The sequence below is a fragment of the Rasamsonia emersonii genome, assembly GCF_000968595.1.
Source record: "Rasamsonia emersonii CBS 393.64 chromosome Unknown ctg1118621760253, whole genome shotgun sequence".
Taxonomy (NCBI): Eukaryota; Fungi; Ascomycota; class Eurotiomycetes; order Eurotiales; family Trichocomaceae; genus Rasamsonia; species Rasamsonia emersonii.
Window position 1 is genome coordinate 67531 of NW_013563126.1, and position 11373 is coordinate 78903.

Genomic DNA, 11373 nt, shown 5'->3' on the forward strand with positions numbered 1-11373 from the left:
TGTATAGACTGCGTTGGCCAATTCGAGAGTATCACCCCGCATCTAGAAAAGGCAATATCCCGATCCTTCGAAATTGGCGTGACGATCGCTCTGTTTTTTTTTCGTCCTTTTATTTAATAACAAGATGGCTCCCCTTTATATACGGTTCACCATGACTGAGCCAGTACGGATTGATTTACAGTTGTCATAATCATGATGCCGTCCACTACTAGCACTTCTCAGCTGGGCAGACTCCTCCTGCTTCCACTAGCAGTCTCCATCGCACACGCTGCACCAGTCTCCATCACAGTCAATGCTCGAAATCAAACGGGCCCATTTACCCCCATCGCGCGCTTCTTCGGGGCCGACGAGCCCAATTACGCCTACTACCCGGAAGGTCAGGCATTGCTGTCGGAATTGGGTGGTCAGCTGGGGCCAGCTCAGACGTATTTTCGAGCGCACAACCTCCTCACGACGGGGAACGGCATTCCGGCGCTGAAATGGGGCAGCACCAACGCCTACACGGAGGATGCGGACGGAAATCCGATCTACAACTGGACCATCATCGACCGGATCTTCGAGTCGTATCTCGAGCGCAACGTGAAGCCGTACGCGCAGATCGGGTTCATGCCCGAGGCGCTGTCGTCGCATCCGCATCCGTACTTCTTCAACTTCACGCCCTCGTCGCCCTACGATGTGATCTACACTGGATGGTCGTATCCGCCGACCAACTACTCCAAGTGGGGGGAGCTCGTCTACGAGTGGGTGAAGCACTGCGTCGAGAAATACGGCGCCAGCGAGGTCGAGTCCTGGTACTGGGAGGTCTGGAACGAACCCAACATCCAGTACTGGAACGGGACGGTCGAGCAGTTCTACGAGCTCCACGACTATGCCATCGATGCCGTCCGAAGAGCCTTGCCGACTGCTCGCGTCGGCGGATTCGAGATTGCCGGAGGTACCGGAGGGGACTATCTGGCGAATTTCATCGAGCACGTCCTGCGTGGCAGGAACTATGCGACGGGGGAAATTGGGTCGCCATTGGATTTCCTCTCCTTCCACGCCAAGGGAAGCCCGACGTATGTGAATAACACCAACGGAGGGTACATCCAGATGGGGATTGCGGCGCAATTGCAGAATATCGACGACGCATTCAGCGTCATTGCCTCCTATCCGGAGATCCGTCACAAGCCCATCATCATCAGCGAATGTGACCCGGATGGCTGTGCGGCCTGCATCACCCCGCAGTACGACTATCGGAATGGCCTGCTCTACCCGTCGTACACGGCTGCTTCGTTTGCGAGGGCGCTCGACCTGTCCGTCAAACACGGCGTGAACCTGCAGGGTGCGTTGACCTGGGCTTTTGAGTATGACGACTACCCGTACTTTGACGGGTTCCGGGTTTTGACCACGAACGGCATCGACAAGCCGGTGATCAACTTCCATCGGATGCTGGGGAAGATGTCTGGTCAGCGAGTGGATGCCACCAGCTCCGGCCAAGTACCGCTCGACACGGCCGTAGCGTCAGGCATTAGAGACGCACCGGACGTGGGTGTGCTGGCAAGCCTTGATGACGGACGTCTCAGCGTCTTCGTCTGGCACTACCACGACGACGACCTGCCCAAGCCTGACGCCAACATCACCGTATCCATCGAGGGCCTGCCCTGGACTGGAAGCGGGAAGCTGGCCCATTACCGTGTGGACAACGAGCACAGCAACTCGTACACGATGTGGCTGAAGCAGGGGAGCCCGCAGAGCCCGACAGCGGAGGAGTATGCAGCCCTGAAAGCGGCCGGACAGTTGGCGACCTTGGGCGATCCTGAAACTATTCACGTTGGGGATGGTGGCTGGGGGGAGGTTTCTTTCACCTTGCCCATTCATAGTCTCTCGTTGCTGGTGTTTGAGAAAAACCTGTAGGAAACTGTAAGGCGATTCACTGTAAATAAATATGTTGCAACTAATAAGGTTAACCAATCACCCGGTCTCAATGAGGACTGACTATGAGAAGATGAAAGGGAAAAAAGTAAAAAGAAAAGAGGGTAAGAAGGAGAAATATACCACTTAAAAGCCATCACATAACCAAAGACTTAACCTAAAGCAATCTATCCACCTGGGTGGAAAATCAACTACTATTCGATCTACTGATGATATATATATTCACGTGACCGGAGGATGGCGCCTAGGTAATGACAGAGTAAGTACAGCTTTACTCCCAGTCATGGGGCTCTTACCGACAAAGAATGATGAATTGATCTATTATGACAACGAAACTAGAACACCTACTTGACACAAGACCAGCAGCCACGGCTCATTCCGAGACAAAATCCTGGAAGAGTCAATATGACTCCATCTCCTTCGTTGACGTCCCTTCCCTGATTGGAAGGCAGCTTGTCACCTGTGACTCTGAAGTCCTTCTTTCTTTCCACTGCCCACCCTCCCCCGTCTATTAGTACCTCACTCAGTAGTTCTTTCGCATCCTATTTACTCTTCAACCACCCACTTCATCATCGCTTCTCTTTTTTCCGCCTTCGTCATGCTACGATCATTTGTCGTCAGACTTGGGTCAACGGCCCGGGGACGAAAAATCCCTTTCGAAATGACAATGAAAAAGTATAAAGCGTCTTCCAGTCAAATGGGTGTGCCTCAGAGAAAAAGAGGGTGTTCCGAGGATCTCGAAAGTCAGGTAAAGCCTATCCCTTTGTCACATTTCTACTGTCTACTTTGACTCCGGTATAACAGTCAAGGAACGGGGTATTGATGCGTCCGATCAGAGGGCCAGCAGATACTACAGAAGAGGACGTCAAAGATATGACAGAACAACTTTTCGAAAGAACGACAACAGGGCTCGATCGAGAGCAAAAGCTTATTGGGAACGAATATGGGATGTCGGTGTTCAAAGAGTGGCATCAGAAATTCGACTCTATCGCCTTGCAACTCGAATCACAACAACGAGACATTGATTCCATGGCGCAAGAACTTCAGTCACATCAACAGACAATTGAATCCCATCAGCAAGAGCTTGATTCCATGGCGCACGAACTGAGAGACCACAGAGACATGATCTTGCCGGTCTTCTACGATTACAAGTATAAATCAAGGATTTGAATAAAGACTGTTCGCACACACAGACAGAGACAGGCATAGAAAGACGTAGGCAGAAGCCTCTCATTAGCACAATTTCTACCTTGTAGGTAGCGGGAAAAAAAGGTCATGGTAGCTAGACTCTGATATTTTTCACAAGCCATATATTTATGATATTTATTTATTGATTGAGGAGATTCGTGCGCGCGTACTGACTTTTCTTTATTTTCCTTCTAGAGAAAAAAAATATTGTGTGTACTATTCAGTAGTTGCGATATCTATCATCGAAGAATTAATCAATTGTTCGGTTTGCTTGGATTGAGGTTATTATTAATTTCACTCCCTTTCATTTCATTCATTCCATTTCATTTCGATGATATCTCGTCACATGTCATATTAAGTACAGTACAGTACAAGAAGAAGAAAACTCTCGCAGAGTCATCATGTCGGACTCATGTGAGAGAAACAAGATGAGGTTTGATTCGAGTCAAGCAAGCTGCTCAGCGTAAGGGTTGACCACCGTCTTCCTCCACAACTGGTACTTCCGTGAGGGACATTTCTCCAGACGCTCGAGCACCAGAAGCCTCAGACTCGGCCTGGCTTCCACCACGGCTGGACCGGCGCAGATGAAACGAATGATGCCCCAGCCCCAGCACTTTCTTCACGGCGTGGGTGACGCCTGATCCATGGCTGTGGCTGTCCTTTCTTGCTTTGTTGCCCGGAGCAGCACTCTCAATGGTATGGTTGTTATTGTCGGCCTGCTTTCTTCGCGTTGGGATCTCGGACCCAGGAAGGGGGACTGTCGGCTTGGGGGGCCACTGTCCATCTGCCTTCCACCCCTCCACGAGCGCCTTGGTCATGTCCGCCAGGTTTATTGGAATCGTCGGTGTCAGCCCTTGTACAACCACTTTGCTGTAGATAGACGCATAAAGAGCTGGTGTGATGGATGATCGGATCGGATTGGACTTGGGAAGGAGTGGTTCCACCACCGGGATCAGAGACTCCTCCGAGTCGTAATCTGTCTCTTCTGTAGTCAATCGATTATCGCCTTCCTCGTAACCACTACTATCTTTCGATAGTGATAATGCCCCCATCTTCTCGTTCGGAGACGGCGCTGATGGCGTCGATCCACGGGACGTCTCCTCCCTCTCTGGCCCTTTGTCAGTCGCGTCGCTGCTGGCCAAGCTACTGTCATGCCCTTGCGCGGAAGGTGTCCCTGACGGAATATCCTTGGACTGTGCAGCGGCATCACCAGACTGCTGTCGTTGCTGCTCCTGCAGTTCTTTCAACGACTCCCGTATCACCCGTCGCTTCTTCGCCCCGGTCCACGCATCCCGCCGCTCCATCCAGAACCGTAGTCCAGGGTTCCAGCGCATTTCCTCCTCCAGCGCTCTGCGCCATCTGCGCCTGCGCTCCACGACGCTGGCTCTGACGGCATCCGGGTTCTCAAACCGGTAGGGATCGTGATCACCTCCTTTCCCTGCGGCAGCACTTCCGGCTTCTTCTTCTTCTGGGTCCGACTCCGAAGTCGCGTATTCACGTTGACGCCATTCGAGGACTTCGGACTGCAGCTCCGGAGCCGAAGGAGCGGATGACGACGTCGTCGCAGCGACGGGCGGCGGAGACGACGAGAAAAGCGACGAGGGCGGGTCGAAGGACCAGTCGTTGCGGACAACCTCTCGCACACGTTGTTTTGCTTCTCGAATTGCCGCTTCGCGGCTCTCTTTCACGGCGGCATCGGTTTGGCGGGGCTTGCGATGGAAAGAGGGGAAAATGGAGGAGGGGTTGGAGGCCATGGCGGGCAGCAAAGGCGGAAGCAAAACGCAAAGGAGTAGGATCCAGGCAGGCAGCACCAGACAGACTGGCCGAGAGAGCGATAGACACCCGGGTTCGGGTTGCTGAGGGAGCGACCGCTACCTAGTGAGGCGACATGGCTGCGTTGGAAGGAGGACAGCAGAGGGAGGGCGAAGACAGAGCAGAGAGGGGAAAAGGTCGCATGATGGGGTTCTGCTGGGCGGCGCCGTCCGCCGGAGGTCAGCGCCGCCAGTCGGAAGCCATGAATCCTTCACTCCTACACGACCAGCTACGCGGCCACGACGATCCTGGTTCCCTACGCAGCATCAAGCCACGAATAGGACTGAATTTATAGCATGCCTTAATAGTACAGTACAGAACCTATCTATCGTAGAAGCTAGTATTACAAACCCAAGCCATGCTCATCGAAATCAACCCAATAAATCCTCCCATCGCCGTCTGCTCAAGTCCGCACGCGAGCAGTTTCCGCCGCCGTCTCCGCCTCGCCAGGCGCCGTGAAGCCCCAGCTCGGCCCCTTCTTTCGACGACCCTTGCGATCACCGTACTTTTCGTCAAACTTCCGGATGGCCGTCAGCGACGACATGTCTTCGCTGATCGACGCGCTGATCTCCTCCATGCCGCGTTCGAAGTGTGCCTTGGTCAGAACTCGCCGCTCCGGGTACCGGTATGGCTCCGGGCCCTGGTGCTTCGCCGCCCGCTCGTTCTCCTCCCGAACACAGGCAAGCGCAGCCGCTACGCACAGGTTCTTCAGGTCCGAACCCGAGTACAGCGGGGTCCGGCGCGCCAGCTCATCGAGGTCGACGGAAGGATCCAGCTGCTCGTCTTTGAGATGGATCTGCAAGATCGCGCGCCGGTCCTGCTCGGTGGGGAGATCCACCAACAGTCGTCGGGGGAGACGCCGGAGGACGGCATCGTCGAGGTCGAAAGGCCGATTAGTCGCGACCATGATGAAAGCGGACATGTCGTTCATGCCGTCCCATTCCCGTAGGAACTGGTTGATGAGTTCGCGATGCGACGTGCGGCTGCTGGCCCCCGTCCGGGAGCAGAAGATGGCGTCCGCCTCGTCGATGAAGACCACGCACGGGCTCAGCTTTTTCGCCAGGGTGAAGATGGCTTTGACATTCTTCTCCCCCTCACCCACGTACATGTCGTACACCTCCGATCCGCTGACTTCCAGCACCGTCGCGCCACTCTCGCGCGCCACTGCCTTGGCCAGCAGCGTCTTACCAGTACCCGGCGGGCCGTAGAGCAGCAGACCAGGGATCTTGTCGGTAGCTAGGACTCCGTACGTAAAAGCCTCCGGCCGGATCAACGAGAGCGAAGTCAGCGTCTTCAGCGCTTCGATGGTTTCCTGCGGTACGTGGACGTCGGCAAACGTCGTCCGAATGCTGTCCGCGTCGACCACCCCGCTCAGGAGCTTCTTCTCATGGGCATTGCATGTCTTCCGCAGCGCCGCCAACGAAGGCTTGCGGCGGGTCCCGGATCCCGAAGATGATGCAACTTTCGGCTGTTTGTCCTGTAGCCAATCATTCCTGACCCGATCTGTCGTCTCGATGAGCTTCAGGCCTCGTTGAATGTGATGGAGGTTAAGAGGCTCGTTGGGTTCGGCACATCCCAGAGCGAGAGTCGCCACCCAATGGACGTGGTTATAGGTCCAATATCGTTCGTCGATACCAGATTCCTCGACAGTGGTCGGGTCCAGGGCCCACGAGCGGTCGCAAAAGATGCTCGAGTCGACCGGAGTAGCGTTTTCGTTGAGTCTTGTACGAAGCATTTCTTGAAGATGACGGATATTAATCTCCATCGTCCGTCTCTTGCGGTCCTCCGTGAACACTTTCTCCACCGTCTTCGCATCCATGGCTGGAGTGATAATCAGGGTTCTTGAGAAATGATCGTCAAGAACATTGTGCATGAACCGTTCGCGGTCCGCCGGAGAGTGGATGTCCCGTGAAACCGTCCCTACTAATAAGATTCGTTCTCCTTCTCGTCTCCGGCTCTGGATAACCTGTTGCAATAAGGAGATGAATTTAGAACCTTCCCGTGTCGCTTGGATGTCCCTGTAATCTTGAACTTGGACAATCACCGCTGGACTCGAGCCCATCCGCTCCTCCGGCTGCTTGGCATCCACTGACGATCCATCCTCCGCAACGGACAGCTGCCGCTTCGAAGCAGATGGGGAGACCAGTTCATTCACGAGACGATACCATCGGTGTTCACGATTGGGGTTATTCCGTGCGGCAGCGTTGGCTGAACCGTCTGCGGTCGATCCGTTCAGGGATGCCACAAGCGATTTCAAGCCCAACCAGTTCGGAAGTTGAATATCGGAGAGGTCACGAGTGCTTTCTATTGTGATGAACCGTGGAGCCGTCAGGTCCGATCGAGACCGCGACGGGGATACTTCCACATCACCGTCTTCTCCATCGCCCTCATTCGCCGTTTCGTCACCGTCCTGCCAAGCCGTGCCACTGGGTTGCTTGTAGACCTCATATCCCAGCGATCGAATCGGGGACGTCATGCCACTATCTGCCCTATCCTGTTCGCTGCACAATTGAGCAATATCCTGCGCGTTAAGTGTGACCAGGTTCGCTCCCAGACTACGGGCAAGCTTTTGAACCACCGCATCCAGGAAGAGGATTCCATCTTCCCCCGGATATTGAAGGACTAGATGAGACTTCAGAGCGGCCGGTTCGTTGGCAAATTCTGCTGCTGGCAGCATCAAGCCTGCCTTGGCGGAAGCATAGAGCTCTTCCCACACAGCATGGCTCAACACGTAGCGATTACCCGAACCGGCCGGCTCATTGGATCCATCGTTGTCTCCTCCAGGCCCACCTTGGGCCAAATCCTTCTGGACAGGAGCCTCTGCGTCTGTGTTCGGTTTTTCGACTGCGAGTAGTGGTGGCCGTTGTATTTGCGGTCCTTCCGCACCGCTATAGAGGATTGTATTGTGCTCATGGAACCAACTCGGAATCGTGGCCACGGGCGGGGTATACTCCCGCGGGGGCTTCCTGTTCCTCATTGCCCTGCGAATCCCCGAGCCATACGGGCCTGTACGCCGGTTCAATGGCCGCTGAGAAGGGGTTGTGTTCGTCGTAGGTGTTGTGGATTTGCCCTCCTCTTCAGCCGGCTCGACGTGCCCATCGACTGGCGCAACATCGTTGGCAACATCATTGCTGCCGTGAGCCGAATCGGACGTGCCATGGGGATCACGAGGAACACTGGAGCGCCATCGACTCGACAGGTGGAATCGACGAGCAGACGGCGTCCAGGCAGCGGGATGGCGGCGGCGGGCGATGAAGCGGCAGGGTCTGGCGAGGTGGGTGGGCAGGAGCAACGTGGTTTGCATTGCAACGGGCAGCCGGGGCGAGCTCCTGACGCTCCCACGGAGTCAATGGATGAAGGAAAAGGAGGAGCTGCTGCTGCTGCTGATGCGGAACGTGGGAGAGGTCATCAGGCCAGAGGATTTTATGGCCTGCCGATTTCCTTTTCGGGGCAGTTCAAGGCGTTGGGTGAAAACGGTGAGCGGCCTGCGTTGATGTCGGCCCAGAAAAGTCCGGCCGGCCAGGCAGACCACGTGCGCAGCGGCAAATCCCCCGTTCCGCTCCGGCGGTTTGCGCTGTTTGCCGCAGCGGACTGCTGGTCCTCGACATTGCGAGTATCCTGAGATTGTGGCCGATGATCCAATCCGGGAATTTGCGTCGTGGATCTATAATAATGGATGAACACATAGTCCAGACATACAAAAGCTACAAATAATAATTTTGTAGTAAAGTGCAGGGTGTATATACTACACCTTATGATTGGCAGTCCGTATATTCCTTATTTTCTCCCTAAAAATGACAGTGATAATCTTTGGTCGACTGGCCCAGTGGTTAAGGCGTCCGCCTTACAATTCCTGGATCGCGGAAGGTCGTGGGTTCGATTCCCACGTCGACCAACAAATTTGTCTTTTTGCAATATTTTTTTTTAACGTCAATGGATCTTTCCCCTAAATTGGAAATTCAGCGTCTACAGCTGTGGCATCTACATGTCATCAGTGGTAAGAGAGGCTAAAGGATTCCTGTTGGTCTCATGAAGGATAGCTCGAAATGCAAGTGTCTACCCTGTACTTAACCAGGCCAATCGATTCCATTCTAGTCTCTATCCTACCACCACTTCCTATTTACAGGAATTGATAATTCATTAAAAATCATCTCATTGAACCTAGCCTAGCTCTACACAATAAGCTACTATCACTACGGTGTTCATATACTGTGTTCACAGCTTTCCTCAGCGTTGGAAAACGGCGACAAATCACAACCTGTCAGATCCGCTCATGTTAGCGCTGACCACCAACGACAGACGAGGATCATAGAAGCGATTTCGATGACAAAGTGTGATCAGACAAGGTGTACTGGCAAGTAGCAGACCAACCGGGAAAGGAAGGTCCGGGCTGTCTCTTCAAGGGCGACTCAGTGCAAAAGAAGAAGAATTCTTGGAGTTTGTCATCTTGAAAGGAAACATCAGATATGAGACGGAGGGAATGAGAGGACACACAACTCACCTGATGGGCAAAGGAAAGGTATCGAGTGCAAACGAGACACCACACTGGTGGTCAGTCAGCCTGCTATGAGTCATGCCCAGCAGCCATCATCTCATAGACAAATCGAGATCATCCATCTGATCCACAGATGATGGTTGCGCATTACCATTCCTGCATGATGATGGACAGTCTGAGCAGAAAACAGGTCGACAACGAGGTCGCCATCGACGTGTCGAGCGTTTGCAGAAAAACAGAGAAAAAGAAAAAAGGACGAAAAACGCGCGCCAAAAAATAGCCTGCGGCGTCACGTGACTGCCTAGCGTCCGGCAGATTCGCAAACCCAAAAAAGCCTCACGACGGCAGCCCGACGTTAGCGACCGGCTCGACAGGCGCGATCGCTTTGTCTGCCTCCCTTTTGCATCCGCTCTCTGCCATCTGCTCGTCCGTGTCTGCTCGCGCTCCAGTGCTACGCCTGCAGTCAGAGCACACGGCGCGTCTCTTCTGTCGCTCGCGATCGCACCTGGCCCGCGACAGGCGAGGTCCCGGCGTGCCGTTCGCTGGGTCTTCTGACCTGACCCGGACCACGCCCAGCCCCTAAGTTAGCCCCTCCCCCGAAACCTTCCACCTCGACTCTGCTTCCTACGCCCCCGGCCTAAGAAATCCCAGCCGCTGCCTCTGCCCTCCCCCAGGACTGGGAACTCGCCTGGCGAGGCTTTCAGCACCGCAGAGGAGGATCCCCCGTTCGATCGATGCTCCTGAGCTCGCGTGTCCTTGGCCCATATCGACGCAGGCTCTGTCGCCAGCCTGTTGCGTCTTGGCCTCCGCCCCGACGCTAGAAGCGGCCCTGCTGTCATCTCCACGTCGGGCGCGCGCTCCATCTCGACATCACGCTCACCCTTTCCCTCTTCCACCTCTGTCTTGTCGTCGGCTAAGTCCTCACGAATCCCGCCACGGGTGAGGACTTCGTCGCACAGCGATGATGATGACGCAGCCATTCCCTGCCCATCAAGGCATCCCTCAGCATCCGGGCCTGCCTCCAGGCCACCCAATGGCTCAGGCCCAGCATCCCAACGCCGCACACATGGGAGTTCAAGGACCCGGGGCAGGTATGGTGCAGCAGATCCATCCTGGAGTCTCTGCGGCCGCGGGGCCTCAGGTCAGTCAGCCAGGCCCCATGATGGCGGGAATGCCTCCGGGCGCTGGCACGACAGGCCCCGGCGGACCGGTGCCGAACGCGCATGCTCTATCGCATTTGAATCCGGCTCAAGCGCAGCATCTCTTCCAGCAGCAGCAGCAATTTGCGCAGAATTGTGAGTTTCCATTGTCTCCCTTGTTTGGTTGATTTGTTTCCCCGAGTGCACGAATCTGCCCAAGTTCGTCGATGGAGAGAGCCTGTTGCATGTCCATTGAACGGTTGGCTTTTCACCCAAAAATGTGGTCGGCTTTCGTCTGAAGGAACTGTTCACTGTGATGCAACGCTCTCCTTCAAACTATGTACCCCTTTGCAACAACGGTATCTTTGATATTCGTCTCCTGTCAAGATTCTAACGCGGTGTCTCCATCTAGTTGCCAATAATCCTCAGATGTTGCACCAACAGCAAATTCTAAGACAGCGCCAAATGATGCTTCAGCAACAGCAGCAGCAGGCGCAACAACATGGAGGGATCCCAGTTTCGCTACCTGCTGGTACTCAGGGCCTCAGTGCCGCACAATTGGCTGCCATGCAACAAGCAAATCCCAATATGCGACCGGTCAACATGATGCATCATCTTCAGCAGCAGATGCCCCATGGACAGCCTCAAAACTTGCAGCAGCAACAGTTGTTCGCCATGCAGCAAGCGCATCAGGCCAACAACGCTGCCCAGCAAGGTCAGCAGACGCCGCAGCAGAGGACCACTGGTCCGCCCCAGAGTGTGACTCCGCAGCCCCAGCAAGGTCCTTCAGCGCCTCAGGGCAGTGCGACACCATCTCAGCAGCAGCAA

At 54.8% G+C, this 11373-nt stretch overlaps 5 protein-coding genes across 5 annotated transcripts; 3 read left to right on the forward strand and 2 right to left on the reverse strand.

Moving 5' to 3' along the window:
• Positions 1-195: 195 nt before the first annotated feature.
• Positions 196-1893, forward strand: T310_5203 (beta-xylosidase; the record flags this gene model as incomplete). Its single annotated transcript, XM_013471946.1, has 1 exon — positions 196-1893. The coding sequence occupies one exon, from the start codon at positions 196-198 to the stop codon at positions 1891-1893; it is 1698 nt and encodes a 565-aa protein (XP_013327400.1).
• A 679-nt stretch (positions 1894-2572) lies between these two features.
• T310_5204 (uncharacterized protein) lies at positions 2573-3081 on the forward strand (the record flags this gene model as incomplete). The annotated part of the gene is made up of 2 exons (XM_013471947.1): positions 2573-2659; positions 2716-3081. The coding sequence occupies 2 exons, from the start codon at positions 2573-2575 to the stop codon at positions 3079-3081; spliced, it is 453 nt and encodes a 150-aa protein (XP_013327401.1).
• Positions 3082-3557: 476 nt separating this feature from the next.
• Positions 3558-4853, reverse strand: T310_5205 (uncharacterized protein; the record flags this gene model as incomplete). The annotated part of the gene is made up of 1 exon (XM_013471948.1): positions 3558-4853. The coding sequence occupies one exon, from the start codon at positions 4851-4853 to the stop codon at positions 3558-3560; it is 1296 nt and encodes a 431-aa protein (XP_013327402.1).
• A 461-nt stretch (positions 4854-5314) lies between these two features.
• On the reverse strand, positions 5315-8215 carry T310_5206 (Mitochondrial AAA ATPase; the record flags this gene model as incomplete). Its single annotated transcript, XM_013471949.1, has 1 exon — positions 5315-8215. The coding sequence occupies one exon, from the start codon at positions 8213-8215 to the stop codon at positions 5315-5317; it is 2901 nt and encodes a 966-aa protein (XP_013327403.1).
• A 2158-nt stretch (positions 8216-10373) lies between these two features.
• On the forward strand, positions 10374-11373 carry T310_5207 (PtaB protein; the record flags this gene model as incomplete). The annotated part of the gene is made up of 2 exons (XM_013471950.1): positions 10374-10701; positions 10958-11373. Coding segments are annotated over 2 exons (744 nt in total), but the record flags the coding sequence as incomplete, so codon positions are not given.